Source organism: Salarias fasciatus, chromosome 15 (assembly GCF_902148845.1).
Source record: "Salarias fasciatus chromosome 15, fSalaFa1.1, whole genome shotgun sequence".
Lineage (NCBI taxonomy): Eukaryota > Metazoa > Chordata > Actinopteri > Blenniiformes > Blenniidae > Salarias > Salarias fasciatus.
Genome location: NC_043759.1, coordinates 29,789,128 through 29,813,533, shown reverse-complemented (window position 1 = coordinate 29,813,533; position 24,406 = coordinate 29,789,128). Strand labels below are relative to the sequence as shown.

Below are 24,406 nucleotides of genomic sequence, written 5' to 3'. Positions count from 1 at the left end.
TCGTCTGTAAGTGATTTCACCTGATGTTGGACTGTTTGTTTCCTTCGTTATGCATCTCTGCATGTCTGTCAATGTGTTGTTTTTTTATTGCTGAGTTACGTTACGTCAGGAACGCACTGGACGCGGAAGCGTAGCGGAGGCGCCGCGAACGTCTCGGCGCCGGCGCTTGGCTGTTCGCACTGGAGGCGTGTCTGCTGCCTGCTCTCCGCTGAGCACATCGGCTGCTCTCGGCTGATCCGGCTGCTCTCGGTTTTCACGTCTGTTCCCTCTGTCGCTCTGCCAGGATGGAGGTGTGTTCTGGTGACCTGTGGAGAGACTTTCTCCTCCTGTCCTCTTTTTTTCTGCATCACGCGAATCTCTGTGTGTGTGTGTGTGTGTGTGTGTGTGTGTGTGTGTGTGTGTGTGTGTGTGTGTGTGTGTGTGTGTGTGTGTTTGATTGGGTGCGTACATGCGTATGTCTGTGTGTGTGTCCATCTCTCTTGTGATTAGACCCAGTGACAGACGAACGAGCAACAGCGTAACTAATCGTCATTTAATTTATTTTATTTTGAAAGTTGAACAGATTCTCTTGCCTTTTCTGTTTCCGACTTCCTGTCTGGTCCGATCTGCTTGATCCAGCTTGACAATTGGCGCTCTCGCCGCTCGCGGCTCACGTGAAAAACAGAACGAAGCGGCGCGGGCGCTGCAGAGTGCGAGCCGCGGCGCCCCCTGCGCGTTGTGTGCGGCCAGTCAGGCTAACATGGCCGTTTCCGCGTCCAGTGCGTTCGGGACGTTAGGGTGACAACTTTCATTTGACCAGTGTAGTACTGTATCTATCCAGCAGAGGGCCTCAGTACTTAAATTGATGACAGGCTTTATTTACATCTGCTTAGTTATATTTATATCTGGTGTTCTTCTGGTTGCTGGTGACTGAGGTCTGCCTCTCTGAGGGCCACATTCTAGTTTAGTTCTGTAGTCATGAAGTCGAGGAGCCGGGAGCTGGGGTGAGCGGCGTCCTCCAGAGGACTGACTGTCCGTCCTGGACTGACCGTCCGTCCTGGACTGACCGTCCGATCTGGACTGACTGTCCGTCCTGGACTGACCGTCCGTCCTGGACTGACCGTCCGATCTGGACTGACTGTCCGTCCTGGACTGACCGTCCGATCTGGACTGACCGTCCATCCTGGACTGACCGTACATCCTGGACTGACCGTCCGTCCTGGACTGACCGTCCGATCTGGACTGACCGTCCGTCCTGGACTGACCGTCCATCCTGGACTGACCGTACATCCTGGACTGACCGTCCGTCCTGGACTGACCGTACATCCTGGACTGACCGTCCGTCCTGGACTGACCGTCCGTCCTGGACTGACCGTCCGTCCTGGACGCGCCGTGAGGTGAAGAGAAGGTCAGGACCGAGCTGCCTGGGAAGAAGGGATCAGGTTTCAGGGCCGCCTCATGTGGGAGACTTTCCTCCAGTCAGGCGGCTCTGGGAGCCGAGGAGCAGCTGAGCTGAAGGAATTTCATTAGTCTGGATTGTGCTGGGAGGTTTATTTCCACGTGGGCCGCTCAGAGCGCTCCGAGGAGGAGGGCTCTCTGCAGAATGTTTTTGTTACGTAAACAGACCGAGTCTGTCTGCACTTTGTCTTCTGGATGGAAGTGAGAAATGAGAAGCCTGGAAACAGACCGTCTGTCTCCTGATGAATGGAAACTTGTGTTCACCCGGTCTGGCTTCAGAGAGGACGGAGCCGGTCCTCCTCCAGGCCTCAGCCGGTCCTCAGAGTCCAGGCAGACCCAGCTGGGGTTCCTCGTGGCCGTGTGCTCCAGACGTTCCGTACAGCTCCAGGTTTTACTCACGGCCGCTGGTCGCTCCAGTCCGCAGCCTCACTGCTCCTCCTCACTGCTCGTCTTCATGCCTTCATATCCAGGAACACATTTCTAGTCCTGCTCCTCCAGAGCCCCGCCCAGCAGGGGGTCAGTGTCTGAGGTCAGCCTGGGACCTTTATTCCTGCTGCCGACCAGCTTCTTATTCCTCAAACACCAGCAGTGGAACACAGCGGCTGAGTGTCACTCCCCAGCGTCCCCAGTGAGTCCCCAGCGTCCCCAGTGAGTCCCCAGTGAGTCCCCAGCGTCCCCAGTGAGTCCCCAGTGAGTCCCCAGCGTCCCCAGTGAGTCCCCAGTGAGTCCCGACGCACTCTGTCCCAGCAGAGTCCAAAGTGAGACCCAATAAGGTTCCTGACGGAGTCCCATTGGAGTCCTGATGGTGTATTCATACAGTACTGATGGAGTACTCATGGAAAACTGATGGAGTAAAGACGGCGTCCTGACGGCGTCCTGACAGCGTCCTGACGGCGTCCTGACGGCGTCCTGACGGCGTGAATGGTCCACGGGGGTCTAACATCTGGCTGAGTTCTGCTGGTTCCATCCTCTCAGATGGATCTTGATCTGCATGGTTTCTCCTAGCAGGCTGATCCGGCTCCCTGCTGGGTCTGGAACGACTGTCCCAGCTGGAAGCCTCTCGTAAAGCCAACGCTGGACAAATAAAACCTGCAGAACACAATCCTGAGCCGCGCTGACGCAGGCTGACGCATGGAGAGAGTCACTTTTTCCTGGGCTGAGATGAAGACGAACGCTGCCGTCAGCCTTCCTCCCAAACTCCGGCTGTCCTCGCTGGAAGTCCCACTTGTCCCCGCTGAAGGAGCCCGGCTGGTGGACTGTCTGCTGCCTGGCTCCCCTGAGGCAGTCAGGTGGGAATAATCCCCTCAGCTCTGGAGACAAAACACACCACAGAGTTCTTCCACAGGCTGACAGCAGGAATTCCACTGGGTCCTCTAGACGTGTCCCACCACGCTCCTCAATTAAAGCTGTCAGTGGAAACACCACCACACTCCCAGGATGTCCCGGGGGACGCTCCCGGGGGACGGTCCGGATCACGGACTCCTCCAGCAGCCGACACACACTTGTCTAAACAGAGGAAAACACTCATCAAACACATTCAGGACTCCATAGTCTTCAGTATGAAGGTCTGAGAAGACGACAAGCCTCATCGCCTCAGGGAGCGCCAGCAGCCGCTGGAGGGACTTTCTGGAAGGCTGAGTCTGAAAGCACACTGCAGGGACAATGCTACATGCTAAACTTCACAGTACTGCAGGGACAATGCTACATGCTAAACTTCACAGTACTGCAGGGACAATGCTACATGCTAAACTTCACAATACTGCAGGGATAATTGTACATGCTAAACTTCACAGTACTGCAGGGACAATGCTACATGCTAAACTTCACAGTACTGCAGGGACAATGCTACATGCTAAACTTCACAGTACTGCAGGGACAATGCTACATGCTAAACTTCACAGTACTGCAGGGACAATGCTACATGCTAAACTTCACAATACTGCAGGGATAATTGTACATGCTAAACTTCACAGTACTGCAGGGACAATGCTACATGCTAAACTTCACAGTACTGCAGGGACAATGCTACATGCTAAACTTCACAGTACTGCAGGGACAATGCTACATGCTAAACTTCACAGTACTGCAGGGACAATGCTACATGCTAAACTTCACAGTACTGCAGGGACAATGCTACATGCTAAACTTCACAGTACTGCAGGGACAATGCTACATGCTAAACTTCACAGTACTGCAGGGATAATGCTACATGCTAACCCCCAGATGACTGCAGGGACAATGCTACATGCTAAACTTCACAGTACTGCAGGGATAATGCTACATGCTAACCCCCAGATGACTGCAGGAATAATGCTACATGCTAAACTTCACAGTACTGCAGGGATAATGCTACATGCTAACCCCCAGACAGCTGCAGGGACAATGCTACATGCTAAACTTCACAGTACTGCAGGGACAATGCTACATGCTAAACTTCACAATACTGCAGGGATAATTGTACATGCTAAACTTCACAGTACTGCAGGGACAATGCTACATGCTAAACTTCACAGTACTGCAGGGACAATGCTACATGCTAAACTTCACAATACTGCAGGGACAATGCTACATGCTAAACTTCACAGTACTGCAGGGACAATGCTACATGCTAAACTTCACAGTACTGCAGGGACAATGCTACATGCTAAACTTCACAGTACTGCAGGGACAATGCTACATGCTAACCCCCAGACGGCTGCAGGGACAATGCTACATGCTAAACTTCACAATACTGCAGGGACAATGCTACATGCTAAACTTCACAGTACTGCAGGGACAATGCTACATGCTAAACTTCACAGTACTGCAGGGATAATGCTACATGCTAACCCCCAGATGACTGCAGGGACAATGCTACATGCTAAACTTCACAGTACTGCAGGGATAATGCTACATGCTAACCCCAGATGACTGCAGGGATAATGCTACATGCTAAACTTCACAGTACTGCAGGGATAATGCTACATGCTAACCCCCAGACGGCTGCAGGGACAATGCTACATGCTAAACTTCACAGTACTGCAGGGACAATGCTACATGCTAAACTTCACAATACTGCAGAGATAATGCTACATGCTAACCCCCAGACGACTGCAGGGATAATGCTACATGCTAACCCCCAGAAGACTGCAGGGACAATGCTACATGCTAAACTTCACAGTACTGCAGGGATAATGCTACATGCTAACCCCCAGACGACTGCAGGGATAATGCTACATGCTAAACTTCACAGTACTGCAGGGATAATGCTACATGCTAACCCCCAGACGACTGCAGGGATAATGCTACATGCTAACCCCCAGACGACTGTAGGGATAATGCTACATGCTAACCCCCAGAAGACTGCAGGGATAATGCTACATGCTAACCCCCAGAGGACTGCAGGGATAATGCTACATGCTAACCCCCAGAGGACTGCAGGGATAATGCTACATGCTAAACATCACAGTACTGCAGGGATAATGCTACATGCTAACCCCCAGACGACTGTAGGGATAATGCTACATGCTAACCCCCAGAAGACTGCAGGGATAATGCTACATGCTAACCCCCAGACGACTGCAGGGATAATGCTACATGCTAACCCCCAGACGACTGTAGGGATAGTGCTACATGCTAAACATCACAGTACTGCAGGGATAATGCTACATGCTAACTCCCAGCTACATGCTAACCCCCAGACAACTGTAGGGATAATGCTACATGCTAACCCCCAGATGACTGTAGGGATAATGCTACATGCTAACCCCCTGACGACTGTAGGGATAATGCTACACGCTAACCCCCAGAGGACTGCAGGGATAATGCTACATGCTAACCCCCTGACGACTGTAGGGATAATGCTACATGCTAACCCCCAGACGACTGCAGGGATAATGCTACATGCTAACCCCCTGACGACTGTAGGGATAATGCTACATGCTAACCCCCAGACGACTGCAGGGATAATGCTACATGCTAACCCCCTGACGACTGTAGGGATAATGCTACATGCTAACCCCCAGACGACTGTAGGGATAATGCTACATGCTAACCCCCAGACGACTGCAGGGATAATGCTACATGCTAACCCCCAGACGACTGCAGGGATAATGCTACATGCTAACCCCCAGACGACTGCAGGGATAATGCTACATGCTAACCCCCAGATGACTGCAGGGATAATGCTACATGCTAAAGGTAAAGCAGAAGTTATTCCAGATTAACACCTTGATATAAATGAATTCAGATTAGTAAAGGTTGAGCTTTAATTTCAGTGTTTTCCATATGTAGTTAGAAAGTGAGAATGTGAGCAGAGAGGGAAGAAATGTGACGATGTGGAGGATTTATGATGATTGTGACGTCAAAACGAGGCTGCTGTGCTGAGCATTAGCTCATCAGAACAGTGAGACAGTGGAAACGCCACAGTGAAGCCTGATGGGACCAAGCTGCATGATGAGCTGACATTTCCACTGCTGGTTAGTGTGTGTTCATGACACACACAGTGTTAGTGAAGCACAGAGTAGGAGCTAGTGTGTGTGTGTGTGTGTGTGTGTCTGAGAAGATGTTTTTTTTGGTCTGTGAAGAAGTTGGTTGTTTTCCTGTGGTTGTCTGTGGAGCAGTTGCTGTCAGTCGTCCTGCAGTTCTGGCTGTTGAATCATTTTGATCACTGCTGCTGTTTCAGACGTTTCAGACGTTTTTTGCGACATGAATCCCTCTTCAGTCGTGTTAGCTGGTTTTGTTTTTCTCGTGTTAGAAACTCCAAAATGAAAATGTTTATTTCCACGTGGTTTAGTAGAAGTTGGGCGGAGCCTCTCCAGAGAGCGTCCGTTAGCATGTAGCGTTAGCATTGCGGCGTGAGGTTTTCCAATGCTGAGGTCGGAATGTTTCTGTGGCCCAACACTGAGAGGACTGTGTTCAGTCTCAGGTTCATTATTTCCTTTACACACACACACACACACACACACACACACACACACGAAGACCCCTGTTCACTGCAGTTTTCAGGTATTTTTGGCCTGACCTTTGACCTGGGCTCTGGCAGGGTGGGATCAAACCAACAGGCTGAGCTGTGGCTGCTGTTGAGGGGAGAGCGCTCCACCCTGATGAGTGGGTCAGGATGTGCTCTGATTGGTCTACTCAGCCATCAGCTGACCATCAGACTTCAGCTTTCTGATTGGTTGGTCTCCACTGAAAGACGGTCTCTGTCCCCGGCAGTACCCGGCCTCATGCGGTACTTTGACCCCTCCTCTGTCAGGTAGATGAAACGGGATGTTTTCTTTCTCCATCAACATTCTGAAAATCGTCAGTCATGTCCTCTGGGGTGTTCAGAGCCCTTCAGACAGACATCAGGCTGCAGCCCGTCCCCAGGGACACCCACACAGTGGACAACTGGGACACGGCAAGCCCTGTCTGCAGGGAGGAGGTCTGCTGACAGGAGTGAAAGTATAATCCCTGTGACCCTTTGACCCTGTGATCCTGTGTCACAGATACACATGATGTTTTTAACATTTTGAATGGGTCCAATGAGACCAGGGCTCTTTCTGGAACTAGCACCATCGCCCCCTGCTGGAGTTTCCCTGGAATTTCAGCTTCTTTGCGCTTCTGCGTTGTCTTCATGTTTTCAGAGCGGAGGCGGCGCCTGGTCAGGACCTGCTAGAACCCAGTGGCGGCCATTCGTGGCTCCGCCCCTCTGTTTCTGTTTTCATCAAGTGAGGCCAGCTGGAGGCTGGCATGATGGAAGTCTGGAGCCAGAGATGAAAAAGACCGTGAGGGGGCGGGGCCAGAGAGCGACAGGGGGCGGGGCTGACTGAGCCCAGGACTGTGCTGCTGTCTGCTAGGGGTGGGCGATATGGCCTAAATTTATATCATGGTATAATTTGATATTAGGGGTGTAACGATACACAAAAATCTGGGTTGGATACGTACCTCGGTTCTGAGGTCACGGTTCGGTTCAGTTTCGATACAGTAGGGAACAAAATGCAAAACCTAAATGTTCTTGTTGTCCATGCTTCCCATGTCCGTGTCTGTGTCCGCTCTGCGGCACATCACGACGCCAACGCTCTTCTCTCCTGCTACATTTGGGCTCAGCTGTGTTCGTTCCATGCAGGCGCACTGATCCACGCATCCTAGACTGTTTATCTGCTCCTTTATTTCAGATTATTTATAGGAAATGAGGCTCATACATTGTCAGGACGTTATCATTTAGTATCAGAGTTTATTGAGCCTTTTTTTTTCTGTTTCTGAATCTCGGGGCGGCGCCCGAGCGATTAGATACTTTCACTCAGGGTGCGAACTATGGGGGGGCCAGGTGGGTCTCAGCCCCCCTTGATGAGACATGAGCCCCCCTGAAAACATGATTTGTGAAATTTTGGGGGGGCCCTAAATATTGGAAAAATGCTGTTTCCCCCATGTATTTCCTTTAATTTATTATTATTGATTTAGTATGATCATAATCATGGATTATATGCAGAATTAGACCAATTTTAATGGATGATTTGAGCATCACTATTTCACTTTAATAAAGATACCGACCTGCATGCAGTACTTGTCCTCACCATTGAAGCGTGGGGGCGCTATGCCTAAAGCGTCACTTAAAGCAGACATATTCCCTCCGAGGCACGTGCATACCCCCCGGTAAGTGAGCCCCCCGACAGCCGGTATAGTTCCACACTGCTTCTCTTCAGTGACAGACCTCCTCCTCCTCCTGACAGTCTGCTCTCTCCGTCCTCCAGCTTTTCTCTGAGTTTCTTCAGACGGAGTTGCAGCCTGTTCGCTTCACAGACTCACTTTTCAAAGTCAGCGTCTGTCATGGTTTGTTTGCTGTGGCGCTCTGGCGCATGCGTGTACCGGCGCGACGTGCGCATACGTACAACGCGGTCACAGAATCTGTCCTGCACGCGGACGTCCGTGGACAGAAGTTCATGACATGACGTCCCAGGGACCAATGCGCCAGGCGGACATGTGGAGCATGGACGAGGCTGCTAGCAGTAGCAGTCATGGCTGCAGGTGTAGCTGCACATGCTAGCAGCAGAACGTAAACACACGCACCATCCGGCCGTGAGCCGGGGGAAAAAAAACAAACTTTGGTCCGTGAACTCACCCGGGGACAGTCCTGTACCGAACCGAACGGCCCGGACCGGAACGGTTCAATACAAATACATGTATTGTTACACCCCTATTTGATATATACCGTATTGGCCCGAATATAAGACGACTCCGATTATAACACAACCCCTATTTTTCAAAGATCATTTTGTGAAAAAAAAGAAAAATGCTGAAGACAGTAAGGTCACTCATAAAACAACTTTTTATTATACACTTATAAACTCAAAAACTCACAACTGAGATAACATTTCATGAGATATAAAATGAAAAAATACATTCTCTTTCTCAAAATAAGAAACAATAAGCAACAAATAAGAAGCCTCCACGTTTGTTACGGCCGGCTCGAAGCCACAACAAAACGAGGGAGACAGAGACCGGGTAACATGCGTAAAAGGAGAGTTTAATGAAGTAAAGCAAACAAAAGATCCGCCAACATAACCAAAAGGTGAACGGTGGACGCCATCAGGCCGACAGGAGCCTGTGGCCGACAAGCGGGAACGGAGCGCCGCAGGAGGACGTCATCGGGAAGTCCAGCGCCCGCAGCCGGCGAGCGGGAGCAGGACCCCGCGGGAGGATGTCGTCCTGTGGAGAGGCGGAGGAGCGAGGCAGCGATGACGACCCACAGAGACACGACCACGCCGAGCGCGTGCACGCTCCGGCTTTTATGCTGCTCCACAGAGCAATCACTGTAATCTGGAACACCTGTGCAGAGGGGAGAGGCGGGAGCAGCCGCAGAGCACAATAGACCACTCCCCGTGACCTCCCAACGACCCTGGGTCGTAACACCCCCCCCTACAAAAAAGGGACCCGAGTAGGGGTCCTAACTAACCCAGCCCCGAGAATCTATTTTAAAAAAAAAAAACCAGTGAAACAAAAAAAACCCATAATAAACAAGTCTCGGGTTGAGTAGAAGGACTCAGTGTTAGTCAACCCACCTCGTCACACAGGGGGCCTGGACAATGCGTCAGCGATGACATCGTCACGGCCTTTGATGTGCCTGATCTCCAGTGTGTAGGACTGGAGGAAAAGAGTCCCTCGCATCAGCCGCTGGGTCGGCGACTGCAGGTTGCTGAGGAAGGTGAGCGGGTCATGGTCCGCGTACACGACCACCGGACCACCACCAGAACCTCTGCCTGATCGGTGGTAAAACACCGACATCACTGTCGTATTTAATCAAGTGACCTGATGAAACGTCACCAAACAGACACAGGAAATTCTTCATCCAACCAACAACCTGAGCGTATTCATGCAGACACAAATAAGCCAAAGCCATGTCCAACTGTTGCAACGATTCACTGTTCCTCAATCGCCCAGACACCACAGCCTCATCCGACTCAGGTGGATCTCCGACCCCAGCTCTGCCACCGCTGGAGCCGAAGCCACACACTGAGGATGAGCCTCCGACTGTTTTTCCCCCCGTCGCAGCCCCAGTGTCTGGAGAGAAGAAAGGTTCCAACAAGTTGACCTGACAAAGCCGAGTTTTGGCTCCACGCTCCGGAGTAGAGATCAAATAATCCAGATCAGAGCACTTTTCCTTCACAGTCAGCAGGTAACTCGCACCTGACTTAGACGGTGGCAAAGGGCCAACACAGTCGATCAGCAGATGCTCAAAAGGCTGATTAATAGCTGGAATTGGACTGAGTGGCACAGGCTTGAGAACCTGGTTAGGTTTACTCGTCATCTGACATGTATGGCAGGACTTACAGTATGCAGAGACATCTCTTTTCAGACGAGGCCAAAAGAAATACCTCAGAACTTTGTCATACGTTTTCCTGACGCCAAGATGGCCACACTGGTCATGAGAAATCTGCAAGACAATCTTACGAAATTGCACTGGCACAACAACTTGGTAAACAGGTTCTCCAACAAATCCTTCAAACTGAGGCGTCCACTTTCTCATAAGCACGCCCTCGTGCAAAAAGTAACCATGAGAACGGCTTCTAACCTCAGAAGGAGAGCCGACCTGATCCAAGAGCTCCTTCAAGGTGCCATCCGCCTCCTGCTCCTTCACAAGCTCACTGCGAGAAATGGACCACGGAGCCACAGGCAGTGCAAAATCACTAGCAGAATCATCTCCAACCGCGGTGACACTCTACTTTGACCGAGTAACCACACAAGCCCCAAGGACTCCAGGCAACTGAACTTCATCCCCATGAAGTTCGCCTGGTTCACCGATTACTTTGACCGGAGGGGGAACACCGGCCCACACTCTGCTTCCGGCAATGTCATTCCCCAAAATCAGAGCTACTCCATCCACTGGCAATGCTGGACGAACACCAATGGAGACTTCACCCTGAAAGAAATCACAGTCAAGCATCATCTTATGTTGTGGTACACTCAAAACACTCATGCCCATACCCACTACAGGTACACCAGTGCCTAGAGAGGTTTTCTCAGAAAACGGTAACACAGAAGCTACAATGAAGGAATCAACTGAGCCAGTGTCACACAAGATCTTCACACGCACACGCTCACGACTGCCCACAAGAGAGACGAAGCCCTCAGTAATGAACGGCATGTAAGATTTCAGCTCTGGAGCAACCTCAGTAGTAGCCTCTGAAAAACCAGGACCAACAGCAGACGCAGCACACATCATAGGCTTAGAAGATGCAGCTCTCAAACGAGACTTCAGTGCAAAACAATCCTTCCAGTGTCCACGCTTGTGACAATAGTTGCAGATCTGATCCGAGTCACGAACACGACCAGACTTAAACTCTGCTCCATCCAATCTTTTAAATTTGTCACGGTTGCCAGAATCGCACGTTTTGCCCAAGTGAATGAGATGGTAATCATCCGCAAGAGCAGCAGCCTCTGCCACAGACGTAGCCCCACGCTCACTGACATAAACGGCAATCTGCTCAGACACTGAATTCTTGAATTGTTCCAACAAAATAAGCTCACGCAGTTCCTCTTTGGTCTTCACGCCTGCTGAAGAGCACCAGCAATCAAAATTTGTCACCAAGACATGCATAAACTCCAAGTGTGACCTATCACCCCGTTTCGTACCATGAACACACTGTCTGTACGCCTCGGGAACCAGTTCATAAGCTTTTAGGACTGCAGCTTGAACCATCGAGTACCGGGCGCCGGCACTGAAGGCAGCAGGAGCTGCAGCTCAGGTTGTTCTCTGAATCAGAGGGTTCCAGGTGTTTCACAGGTAAAGGAGGCGGTTCAGGAGGAGCGGGATGCTGACAGGTTGATGGACTGAGTTAGTGGCGGCTCGTGGCGAGGGGTGCCGGCGGGGGCGCTTGTTTTGTCCGCCTACACCGCGAGTGGCGGGCGGCGTTAGTTCACTTCCGCATTGGCGGGAGCACTCATTTCCACACCCACGCATTCCAGGCGGGCGGTGTTGAAGAAACCGGTGTATTAAAAATACCTACCTGTGTCCTACGTGTTGTGTTGTTTGGAATGCGCCTGGAATGCGCTGGCGCCCCTCGCTGCCTCAGATTCTCTAAATCCTCCGTTCTCAAACTGTGGTACGCGTACCACTGGCGGTACGTGAGCTCCCTCTAGTGGTACGCGGGGGAATCACAGAAATGTATATATTCTTTGAAGATTAGTTAAAAGTCAGAACTTTCAGAAACAAATAATACCATCAAAATACATCATTTAAAAGTAAAACACGTGTAATCCACTGTAATTCACATTCAGTTTTTCTCTTCTAAGATAATGTGTTGGACTGAGACGTGCTCACGTTCAGTCACGTAGTAGTCATCGACGATTAAACTAGCTTAGCTTCACCGTCATGAGCGTGCAGAGGTGAAACGAGAGGTCCGAAAACTCGACAAATGTGGCTCCAAACAGGAGCTATTAGGAAAAGAAGTGCAGAACAGGAGGAGAATACAACCAGCAGCCCTGCTGAGACTGAAGATGACGACAGTGAAGCAACACGAGGCTGTCAGGTGGCTAATTAGGCAGCGTAGCCGAAGCTTCACCGGCATCTGCTAGCGTTAGCAACAAATGATGCATGAGTGCGCGCGCGCGCGCGAGAGAGAGAGAGAGAGAGAGAGAGAGAGAGAGAGGATGTTAGTGAGAGGGGGAGTTGCCCCTTTGTGTGTGACAGTTCCAGTGTTCTACCTCTGCTAACTGTGGCTGACAGAATTAAACAAAAACATAAAGACCAAGACTATTAGAAATATACCTGCTTCCTGTGTGTGTTTTTTTTTTTTTTTTTTTACTTTGGTCATCATGGTGGTACTTGGAAAGTCTAATTATTTCTGAGGTGGTACTCGGTTTAAAAAGTTTGAGAAACACTGCTCTAAATCATCTGGCGGGCCAGATATTACTGTTTGGCCGGCGGGCCTCCAGTTACAGATCGCTGTTTTAGACGTTGCACCAGTCTTTTTCAGGAGCTCTTCCTCTGTCTGCTCTCCGCTCGCCGCCATCGCTGTCGCTGTGTTCTTCTTCTTCGGGGAACCGGGCATCTAAAAAGTTGCATTACTGCCACCTAGAGGACGTAATCTGCTATCGCGGTTGGGCGGTATGACCAAAATCCCTACCGTGGGCCAGATTTATATCACATACAGTTTATACGGTTTATACCGCCCGGCCCTACTGTCTGCAGTGAGCTGCTCCACGGTGTTTCAGGTCATTACTGGTCAATAAGAACGTTTACAGTGTTTATGCGTTTGACCAGGTCCCCAGCCGGCCGTCAGACCAGTGTTTGAACCTCTGGAGTGTGAGTGTTACAGCAGTGAATGCAGGCTGACCGTGTGTGTGTGTGTGTGTGTGTGTGTGTGTCTGCTGCTGCAGGCTACCTGCAGGAGGCCTACCTGTGGACCAAGCAGGCCCTGTCCATCATGGAGAAGTCCCTGGTGCTGCTGCGTGGCGTGACGGACGGCTCGCTGTACGAGGGCGTGGCCTACGGGACCTACACCACGCGCTCGCTCTTCCAGTACATGTTCCTGGTGCAGCGCCACTTCGCCATCAGCCACCTGGAGCACCCCTGGCTGCTGCAGCACTTCGCCTTCATGTACAGAACCGTCCTGCCAGGTAGCGCTCGCGGCGGTGCCGGCCCGGTGCGTCCTGGGAAGACGACCCAGATGAAAACAGTCATTTACAGCCTGCTGCTCACCTGGAGCAGGTGGACTGCAGACTGCTGAACAGACCTGAAACCACTGAAACCACCAGATTGACAGCAGGAGGACTGAACTGCTGCAGCGCCTCATGTTTAGCATTAGCTAACCAGCTAATGCTAAACATGAGGCGCTGCAGCATGCCTTTGTTAGCTGGGACTGGGGTTCTTTACCCTGCTGAAGCACTCAGTAGCCAGAGCAGACAGCTGGAAACAGTTCCTATACATGTTAGCTCTCATCGACAGAGGTCTGTCTCTGACGTCTCTGACCTCTGACCTCTCTGTCCTCTCTGAACTCTGGACCTCCAGAGCTCCACTACTCGCACTTTAAGGATTTCAGCGTCTCCAGATGGTGTGACGTCTGGTGACGTCTTCTTCTCTCTGCAGGCTTTCAGCGCACGGTGGCCATCGCAGACTCCAACTACAACTGGTTCTACGGGCCCGAGAGCCAGCTGGTCTTCCTGGACCGCTACGTGATGAGGAACGGCAGCGGGAACTGGCTGGCCGAGCTGATCCAGCAGAACCGGGTGCTGGACGGGCCGGGCCGGGCCGGCAGAGGCCAGCGCTGGTGTACCCTCCACACGGAGTTCCTCTGGTGAGCGGTGGTCATCGGGGGCTCAAAGGGCCACTACATTTTGCAATGCATTGTGGGCCGTTGTCCATGAAACCAAATCAGACTTTGGCTTTTTAAGAAACCGAGTTCACCACGTGTAAACATGGCACCACCAGCTAACCAGCTAATGCTAAACATGTAGCCACCAGCTAACCAACTAATGCTACTCATGTCGCCACCAGCTAACTAGCTAATGCTAAACATGTAGCCACCAGCTAACCAACTAATGCTACTCATGTCGCCACCAGCTAACTAGCAAATGCTAAACATGTAGCCACCAGTTAATGCTAAACATGTAGCAAGCAGCTAACCAGCTAATGCTAAACATGTCGCCACCAGCTAACCAGCTAATGCTAAACATGTTGTCACCAGCTAACCAGCTAATGTCACTACCAGCTAACTACCTAATGCTAAACATGTAGCCACCAGTTAATGCTAAACATGTAGCCAGCAGCTAACTAGCTAATGCTAAACATGTAGTCAGCAGTTAACCAGCTAATGCTAAACATGTCGCCACCAGCTAACTAGCTAATGCTAAACATGTCGCCACCAGCTAACCAGCTAATGCTAAACATGTAGCCACCAGCTAACTAGCTAATGCTAAACATGTAGCCACCAGCTAACTAGCTAATGCTAAACATGTCGCCACCAGCTAACCAGCTAATGCTAAACATGTAGCCACCAGCTAACTAGCTAATGCTAAACATGTAGCCACCAGCTAACTAGCTAATGCTAAACATGTAGCCACCAGCTAAGTAGCTAATGCTAAACATGTAGCCACCAGTTAACCAGCTAATGCTAAACATGTAGCCACCAGCTAAGTAGCTAATGCTAAACATGTCACCACCAGTTAACCAGCTAATGCTAAACATGTCACCACCAGCTAACTAGCTAATGCTAAACATGTAGCCACCGGTTAATGCTAAACATGTAGCCAGCAGCTAACCAGCTAATGCTAAACATGTAGCCACCAGCTAACCAGCTAATGCTAAACATGTTGCCACCAGCTAACCAGCTAACGCTAAACATGTCACCACCAGCTAACTAGTTAATGCTAAACATGTAGCCACCAGCTAATGCTAAACATGTAGCCAGCAGCTAACCAGCTAATGCTAAACATGTAGCCAGCAGCTAACCAGCTAATGCTAAACATGTAGCCACCAGCTCACTAGCAAATGCTACTCATGTCGTCACCAGCTAACTAGCTAATGCTAAACATGTAGCCACCAGTTAATGCTAAACATGTCACCACCAGCTAACTAGCTAATGCTAAACATGTAGCCACCAGTTAATGCTAAACATGTAGCCAGCAGCTAACCAGCTAATGCTAAACATGTAGTCAGCAGCTAACCAGCTAATGCTAAACATGTCGCCACCAGTTAACTAGCTAATGCTAAACATGTAGCCACCATCCAATGCTAGGGATATTCCTTCTGTTGTTTTTCATCATTAAAGTATCGTTAATCATAAACCCCTAAAAAGTCACCACTAACAATCATTCATCATGAAACATCCTAAATGTTGTTATTTCGAAAGTTAAATCTTCATTTTGGTGATATTCCATAAATATTGTTTCTTGTACGATTTCCATTGTACGTGTTAACGTCTTAAATCTGTGGAAGAGCTGTGTTTTTGGTTCATTGAGGTTTTGCCCTCTGTCTGTCTTCTGCTTGTTCTGCAGGTATGACCCACACCTGACCCCCAAGCCTCCGTCAGACTTTGGGAGCGCTCGTCTTCACTACTTTGAGGACTGGGGCGTGGTCACACACGGCAGCGCTCTCCCGGCCGCCACCAACCACTCCTTCCTCTCTTTCAAGTCGGGGAAGCTGGGTGGACGGGCCATCTTCGACATCATCCACCTGAACCAGTACAGGGAGTGGGTCAAAGGGTGGAGGAACTTCAACGCCGGCCACGAGCACCCGGATCAGAACTCCTTCACCTTCTCGCCCAACGGCGTCCCGTTCATCACAGAGGCTCTGTACGGTCCCAAGTACACCCTGTTAAACAATGCGGTGCTGTTTGGCCCCTCCCACTTAGGGAGCTGTTTCGGTCAGTGGGTGGGACAAGTGACTGAAGCCTGCAGTTCCAAGTGGTTGACTTACAAGTCTGGGCCGGCCGCGGACGCTCAGGGCCGAGTGGAAGCTGCCATGGAAAGAGACGGGATGGTCTTCATCCGGGGGGAGGGGCGCTCTGCTTACCATCCAGAGCTCAAGATCCGGAGCTTTCAGAGGAACCTCCTCCTTCTCCACCCACAGCTTCTGCTCCTGGTGGACCACATCCACCTGGATCCAGACAGTCCCACGAGGGCCATGAGCGCCTTCTTCCAGAACACGTACCATCCGTTCCGAGAGACGCAGGTGGACGACGTTCACGGAGCATTCATATCGCACGGCGAGGATAAATACCAGATGCTCTGGCAGGACGACACGAGCCACAGCGCTGAAGGAGTCCTGGGTTACTGGAGCTACTCTCCAAGGTTTGCCTATAACGGCTCAAACTACGTCAACGTCACCATGCCGCTGAGGTATCCCCACACCAGAGTGGCCTACATTTTCTTTGGCCCGGGCGTAGAGGTGGAGAGCTTCAGGCTGCGCGGCGACTCTGAGAGAGTGGACGTCTACCTGACCACCAAAGAACACCGCTACACCGTCCACCTGCTGACGGGGGAGGCTCCCAGGAAGCCTCTGTTCGCCATGGTGCTGCAAGATAGCAAGAAGGTCGTGTTCGAGAGAGGAACTGCCCAGGCCGATGACTCGCCGGAGGAAGTGGAGGAGTACGTGAACGTGGTGGAGGATCACCTCCACCACGTGAAGCCCGTCTTCCAGCAGATGGAGAGACACATCCTGGGACGGGTCCTCAACTCGGCCAGCTTCCGCAAGACCGCAAAGCGCCTTCTGAGGCTATCCGACAGGAAGAAATCTGAGGAGGCCATCGCGAAGATGTTCACCATGTCTAAGAAGCAGAGCCCGGGGAAAGGCGGGAAGAGGGCCAGCCTCGGGGAGAAGCTGTCCGAGGGGCTGCCCGACTTATTTGCACAGGTTGAGTCCAGTGAACAGAAAGCCAGACTGATAAATCTGAAGCGATCGTACGACGACAGTCAGGAGGAGGGCGACGCAGACCTGAGTGCCTTAGTGGATTATAATGAAGAACACAAGAGTAGAAAGGAGGGCGTCGTAAAGGGCCGCCGCTTTAAGGAGGTCCACATGTTGGGCGCAACGGGCAGCGATGACCTGTCCGACTCGGGATCCTACATCCGACTTTTCCTGGTTCTCAACACGGGAACCTTCTTCATGATGCTGGCCATGCTGCTGACGCGCTTCCACAGGGGCTACAGCCTGTCCGCCCAGAGGTGCGTCTACACCGTGCTCTTCCTGGACTGCTGCATCCTGCTGTACCTCTTCCTGTCCTGCTCCCAGGTGCAGTGCTAGCACCCGGAGCCCGGGGCGGGCCGTCCAGAGGGCCGCCGTCAGACCAGCTCCCATTCACAGCCGCTGCTCAGAGAAATGCTCGGAGGATTCCAGAAGGTCAGCTACATCAGGGAGTTACAGTTCAAAGAACGAAGCAGAAGAAACAACACAGCTTCACTTTCTGCCGTACACAAACAAGCTCAGACATGACTGTTTTCACAACTTGATTCAGCTCTTCCCGGGCTCCTGAACCCGCCGTACTTCCATTGACTGTTTGTAATATTCAACCAGGAGGTGTAAAGATAAAAGAATGTGCTCCCAATATTTCTAAACAGCCTGTAAATTCCTCTTTTAGATAAAGATAAAAGTCCTCTATGAATGATGTTGGTGTTGCGCTTAAAGCTCTCTGAAACAAGCCTTGAAACCGATCCAAGAATTGGACCAAAGTCTGCCTTTAAAGCCAGTGTGATCTGGTCAGGGACCAGATTCAGCCCTGATCAGACAGCAGCCACTAAGCCCTCTCAACCAGGCGACAGACCGTCGAAAGAGCCTTCAGAACGGGGAGGAACCGAGGAAACCCAGCGCCGTGCCGAGAAGCTCTCACATTGGTGATGGTGGGTTTAAAGTTTGCTTGTGATTCTCATCAAATCAACGAGACTTGGTACGATGCTACTGCTGCTGCTGTGTTTCTGTTACGGCAGCTGGGATGTGTTTGAGCTTTCTTGGGAGTTTAAAAGCCTTGGCGAGGAGATCCTGCTGCAAGCGTTGAACGTGTTTTGATGAAAGGTCTCCTAAAGCCGTGACCTCTCAGCCCGTGGTGTTTGGCTGTCGGGTGGGAGTGTCGGGGGCATTACTTCAGGTTTTACCAACACACTCAGACAGGTGTTTGCTAGGTTTGAGTTCTAGAAACAAAAACCTCCTGAAAGACCCTGACTCTTCCAACTAATACCCCTTTCCCACTGGCCAAAAAACCCGTTTAAACCCGCTAACTATCGGCTCCTCCTGGCAGTGAGAAAGGGTTTGACAGGGATTTCAACCCAGGTTGTTCGACCCTGCAATCGACCCGGGAATTTACCGGGTCACTTTGTACCGGCTTTTAGTGGGAGGGACACATCTGGGAACTTACATGATGACGTCGACGCAGCATGGCTACGTTAGCGCGCTAGTTGTTGTTTCTGGACACAGCGTGAGATTTCCTTCGTCCAGACGACCCAGCACTGGCAAGACAGAGAGACCAGAGAGCTGCTCTGGATCCGTGGGGAAGAGGAGATTCATCTCCAGGTAATGGGGACTGTGTTCCGCTGCATTGTTTACTTTCGCTTTGCTCCGTCTTGCTGATGATGTCATCAACGTGGGACACCATCAGCGCAGGAAAACGCAGCGACGCGGCTCACCAGCAGGAGGTGAGACCTGGGTCTGCAGGCGGTGGGAAAGGCGTCTAATGAAAAACAAACAGCCGATCGTTAGCGGGTTGAAGACACGGGTCGACCCGCTAGTTGCAGTGGGAAAGGGGGATAATACCACTTCTAGCGGACTCTCAGGAGGAGAATACTCGTGCTGTTACAGAGTCAACCTCTCCTGAGGCCTCAGGTGTCAAAGTACTTTGAAATGTTGAAGTGCCAGGCCGTAGACATGAAGCAGTTAACATGCTAGTAGCTCCCTGGTTCAAACGGCTCATTTCTGCACCCACCACACTTTGCTGACTGGCTGCTTCCTTTGCCTTTGCTGGGTGCTTTGTTCCGGTTCAGACCCGAGAGGAGCAGACTGGGTTCAGGGTTTCAGGGTGTTGTGGTGGTTTAGTGTGACCCTGGTCCTCACTCTGCTGGGTTTGCTGACGGTGGTCTCTAGGGTGTTGAAGCGTGCGGGACGGGGATGGGCTGGGACTGAAGATACACGAGTCCTGCAGTCATTTAGACTTTCTGAAATCACGTTTTTGTTCACAGCACAGGGATTCAGCGTCCTGCTCCCTGATCTGTGAACAGCTCCTCTCTATCAGCTTGATGCTCCCTCGTCTCGGCTCCATGTCCGTCTTTCAACGAGCCTCGTCTTGACGCCTGGGTGTCTTTAGGCGGCAGCTGGAATGGGAGCCGGAGGAGGTCTCTCCTGTCCTGCTGACTCCTGAGAGGACATGTTGGACAGCTGAGAGGACGTGGGACCGCCCGGGACGTAGTCAGCTTCTGTGGAGCTGTGGAGCGTGGCACCGTTAGCCGCTAGAACGCCATCATGATGTGGAGATCCGTCCTGTTCACAGTGACACACCTGAGTGTATATATGTTAAAGCAAGATATATTTTTATGGTCAGTCTTGGTTTTTTTTACTATTTGTAAATAAAATGCTCATATGAATGGGTGTGTTTTCATTTCTGGCATTAGCATTAGCTCCCAGACTCAAACACTGTGTGGAGGTTGGTAAACTGACAGATCAGACGTGTGTTCACAGCCTGCAGTGGGATTTACCATGTCTGGGGGTCGCAGCAGCTTCTCCTGACCTCTGAACCCCCCAAGCTCCCAGAAGCCAGTTCACCTGGGAGAAAGCCTCCATTTCCTCTGGTCTGGACCAGACGCTGCAGCAGAGCTCAGCTCTGATAGACGCCATTCTCACATCCCAGAACCCTCCAAACCAGCCTGGTGGTGGGCCGACCCCACAGCGTCGAGAGGCCGGGGGGGGCACTCACTTCCTCAGAGGTCCACAAGCAGACAGAAAGGGCTGCAGGTTGTTTTGACAGAGCAGATAACGAGTTCCAGATGTGCTGAGGAGAATGGCCCGCCTCCGTCTTCCTGCTCCAGACCCTCCTCTGCTGCCTCTTCTCGATAACAGGCCTCCCTGCCCCAGCAGGCCGGCCGGGCCTGTGAGAAAAACTGCAGAGGAAAATGAGATCCTGAAGAAGAACAGCTGTTTGCTCACAGTGAGGCCCGAGCTGCTGCCCTCTGCTGGAGGGGTCGGGTTCCACCCCTCACCATCAGAAGCTGCTGGACTCAGACTGCAGGATTAACATACCGGGGATGCCTCTCTGTTTTCTGGACTGACTCACCCAGAACATTCCTGATGAGCAGTTCTACGGAGGCGGTCCAGGACAAAACCAGCACTGCTGCTGCAGCAAAACCCTGGAAGGAAACGGTGTTCATGAGGTGCGATTATCCCAAAAGAATCACGGAGCGACAGAAGTAGACAGAACTCTGATCACTCAGGTGCTCTTTATTCCGGCTCATGTTCAGAGCAGACCTTCCTCAGTGCCTCTCAGCACGGCAGCTGGGGAGGCACGGGGCGTGCACCCCGGTCTCCGGGCTGCGCCTCGGTTCACCCCGGGGTGAGGTGGCAGCGGGGATGGCCCGGCCCGGGCGGCGAGCCTGCTGTCAGTTCTCCACGGGAGAATTTGCCCCTCCATGTGGTTTGGATTTCTTCCACACTGCACTTGTCAGATCAGACTGAGCCCCTGGACCTCGGCTGCTGGGCGCTGCCCCCTGAACCCAGCACTGACCAGGGAGGAAGGGAAGCCTGATGAAGAAGGAACCGGCTTATCGATTGGTCCAGAATGAAAGAGGAAGTCCTCCCCAGGTGTCAGCTAGCAGCTAGCGGCTAGCAGGTAGCCAGAAGCACAGGCCACAAGCAACCATGATATTCTGGCTATCTGTCAATGAGCTCCTACTCTTCCTCACCACTGACCTCTGACCTCTGACCTCCAAGCATTTCCAACTCTTTCTTTCTGCATCTTTTTCTTCTGACTCGAGCTTAGATTGTTTTTCTACCCAAAATGCATTGCGCTCCATATTATCACATCTTATTGCTGCAGCAATCAGGAGAACTCTGAAGAGCAGACTGGATCGAACAGAGCTGGTGTGAAAGTACCCTAAGAGCAGAAACCAATCAGCAAACCAGGAGGCTCAGACTATTTGCCTTATTTGAACTTTGTCTAAGCTGTCATAAATATTACCATACTCACTGCTGCAAATGGAGGGAAACACTTCTTCTTTCCCTTGTTTCAGAAATGGATGTAAAATGTTTCACAGCTCCATAATGAAAGTGAAGGAAACTAAGACTGCGCTCCTGGACCGAACAACTGTACTTTTATGTTTATTTCATTTTGTATGCTGTTGTATTTTTGCCATCTGTGAATCACTGCTGCCCCCTGGCGTCTGGTTTGCTCATTGTCTGAAATAACAGTTTACACTAACAGGTGACGTCACGTCCACAGCTATTTACAGCGTTTCACCACAGGGTGTCGCTGCTCGGAGCTTCGCCTTTCCCCGCTGAAGACTGACCCCTTCGACTCGCCGTTTCCACTTTGACGTAACTTTATTGCCAGCAGTGACCGTGACAACATGGGGGCGCGGGTCTCTCGTGTGTTCAGAAACTTCAACCTGGAGAGCCGCGTGCACCGCGAGCTGTCCAAGGAAAAGCCCAGCCCTGCGCCCCGACACCCGGCACGCGAGCTGCCAGCCGCCGACGTGCCGCCGAGCGGTGAGTGCGCGTGTCTTGTGTAACAGCTCTGCTGTGGGGTCACGGCGGGTCACGGCTAGCGGAGGCTAATGGGGGGGCTAGCAGAGAGCTAGCGGGGGGAGTGAGCGGTGGTACCGGGGGGCCAGCGGGGGGTGTGAGCGGTGGTACGGGGGGCTAGCCGGGGGTGTGAGCGGTGGTACGGGGGGCCAGCGGGGGGAGTGAGCGGTGGTACCGGGGGGCCAGCGGGGGGAGTGAGCGGTGGTACCGGGGGGCCAGCGGGGGGAGTGAGCGGTGGTAGCGGGGGGCTAGCCGGGGGTGTGAGCGGTGGTACCGGGGGGCTAGCCGGGGGTGTGAGCGGTCGTGTTGGCCGGGCTCCGGCTCACATTCCGTGTTGCTTGTGTCCCCAGTGACGGAGAAGAACGAGCCGCTGCTGGAGCACCTGCGGTCGGTGTTCGTGGAGTCCACGGAGCCGCCGGCGGCAGCACAGGTCAGTGGGTGTCGGGGACGGTGGGCTGACGGGGTGACTGGAGCACCGAGCTGGGAGGATGTTCGGAGGTAGCATCGCTCAGCCGTTAGTGACTAAACGTCCCTGAAGCGGAGACCGGCTCTGGTCCAGCCTCTCTGGGGCCCAGTTACTGAATCATGACGCCCTTCTGTTTCCAGAGTGGAATTTGGTTTGGAACATTCATCGTCTCTGTTTTTGTGAGTTCTGTGTTTCGTACATTACACGTGGCTTTATAGGGGGAAGACCAATCAGTCACAAGTCTCAGGATTTTCCTCCAGACCTCTGATCTCCACCCAAACGACAAATGGACCGGAGTCCGGCAGAACCTTCAGAAAGGCTCCCTGCTGACCTCCAGCTGGAGCTCCTGTGCCGGTGGGCGGTGAAGACAGGCCCACCTGGAAAGATCCTGGTCCTGGATCAACCTGATACCAAGAAGAATCCGGGTACCGGCACCTTTTGTTGGAGCCTGGGACTTTGGTCCATCTGCCCTCAGTTCTGACGGATTCTGACTGTTGGTTGAAGTGAAGCCAGATGTGCTGCTCAGCGCTCGGCGTCAGACTCCCGGGCTTCGTTTCCTGGTCTGCGGAGGGAGGATTCTCAGCCCAGACTGGCTGTGGAGAGAGAGCTGGCAGTGTGTTTCTGAATTCAGACCTGCGTCACACTCACAGTGACATTAGTAGTCAGTGTCTCTGGCTGGACCAGATATTTTCTGTCCAGATATGTTCTGACCCGGCTCTCCTGGTGTCCTGGCCTGCCTTTGAGCTTATTTGACCTGCTTTAGCCGACCCCCACCGTGGGTCCCTGAGGCTGAACGGCCATGTCTTCATGGTGTTCTGAGTCTGTGAATTCTAACTGAAGGAATGTTCTGTAGCAGCGGTTCTGATTCTGTCTGTGTTGACCCCCCCTGACCCCCCCAGGAGCAGAAGCCGGCGGCGCTGAAGGAGGCGGGGCGGCGGCCTCTCAAGTACCACTTCCCCGGCGGCGTGTCCGGCTCCGTGGAGCTGACCGACGTCCCCAGAGGGAAGCTGACCATCGTGGAGGCCCTGAAGGCCCTGGGCAGCCACCAGCACCGGCCCCAGACCTGGACCCCCGAGAAGGTGGCCCAGGAGTTCTGTCTGGACCCCAACGACACCAAGGCTCTGCTGGAGTTCTTCGTCCCCTTCAAAGTGGAGATCATTCCGCCAAAGACTGCAGCTGCCAAGCAGCTCAAAGCCTCATAACACACACACACACACACACACACACACACACACACACACACACACACACACACACACACACTTATTTATGAACTCCAGTGTGTGTCCGGAACTGGACCAGATTCCAAATCAAGACGGTTTGTTTATGTTGTTAAAGCTGATCAGTTCGCTGCAGAAACGCACACCTTGTCCCAAATAAAGGCTTTATTTTCCTGGATGTGCTGCTCTCCCTCCAGCAGCCTCTGATTGGCCGCTCTCCCTCCAGCAGCCTCTGATTGGCTGCTCTCCCTCCAGCAGCCTCTGATTGGCTGCTCTCCCTCCAGCAGCCTCTGATTGGCTGCTCTCCCTCCCACAGCTCACTTCCGGTCCTGCCCAAATTGAGCGCGTCCTTCCCTGCAGGCCACGCCCACTCACCGTTTCCATTGGGAGCCGTTACAAAAGTGGGCGGGGCCACACCGAGGAGTGGTGCAACGACACAGCCGGAAGTGACGTCCGTGGGCCTTCAGAGTAATAGACCGGGAGCAGGGTTATGTTGCAGTGAACCTGGGTTTGACTGGCTCCACATGAGACCACAGTAACGATAGAGTACTTGGACTTTTAGGAGTATTTGTGTTCTTCATCACTCTGAAGTCAATATGATGATGACAT

At 52.2% G+C, this 24,406-nt stretch overlaps 2 protein-coding genes across 5 annotated transcripts in view; both read left to right on the top strand.

Annotated features, from left to right (window-relative positions):
• dse (dermatan sulfate epimerase) overlaps positions 1–19,956 on the top strand; it is a 29,477-nt gene extending 9,521 nt beyond the window's left edge. The window contains exons 4-8 of one of the 4 annotated variants that reach the window (XR_003933137.1): positions 13,276–13,515; positions 13,985–14,192; positions 15,892–17,559; positions 17,627–18,231; positions 19,686–19,956. Coding sequence is in view for 2 of the 4 variants with exons in the window: in XM_030111036.1 (XP_029966896.1) it covers positions 13,276–13,515; positions 13,985–14,192; positions 15,892–17,559; positions 17,627–17,867 (2,357 nt within the window). In the remaining 2 variants the exon portion in view is untranslated. Of the gene's footprint in view, positions 1–13,275; positions 13,516–13,984; positions 14,193–15,891; positions 18,964–19,560 lie in introns of those variants that run through there. The other 3 variants (XR_003933136.1, XM_030111036.1, XM_030111037.1) reach the window with 3 other exon arrangements.
• Positions 19,957–21,893: 1,937 nt separating this feature from the next.
• Positions 21,894–23,975, top strand: ndufaf4 (NADH:ubiquinone oxidoreductase complex assembly factor 4). Its single transcript, XM_030110421.1, has 3 exons — positions 21,894–22,075; positions 22,462–22,541; positions 23,477–23,975. The coding sequence occupies exons 1-3, from the start codon at positions 21,937–21,939 to the stop codon at positions 23,777–23,779; spliced, it is 522 nt and encodes a 173-aa protein (XP_029966281.1). The 5' UTR covers positions 21,894–21,936; the 3' UTR covers positions 23,780–23,975.
• The last annotated feature ends 431 nt before the right edge of the window (positions 23,976–24,406 follow it).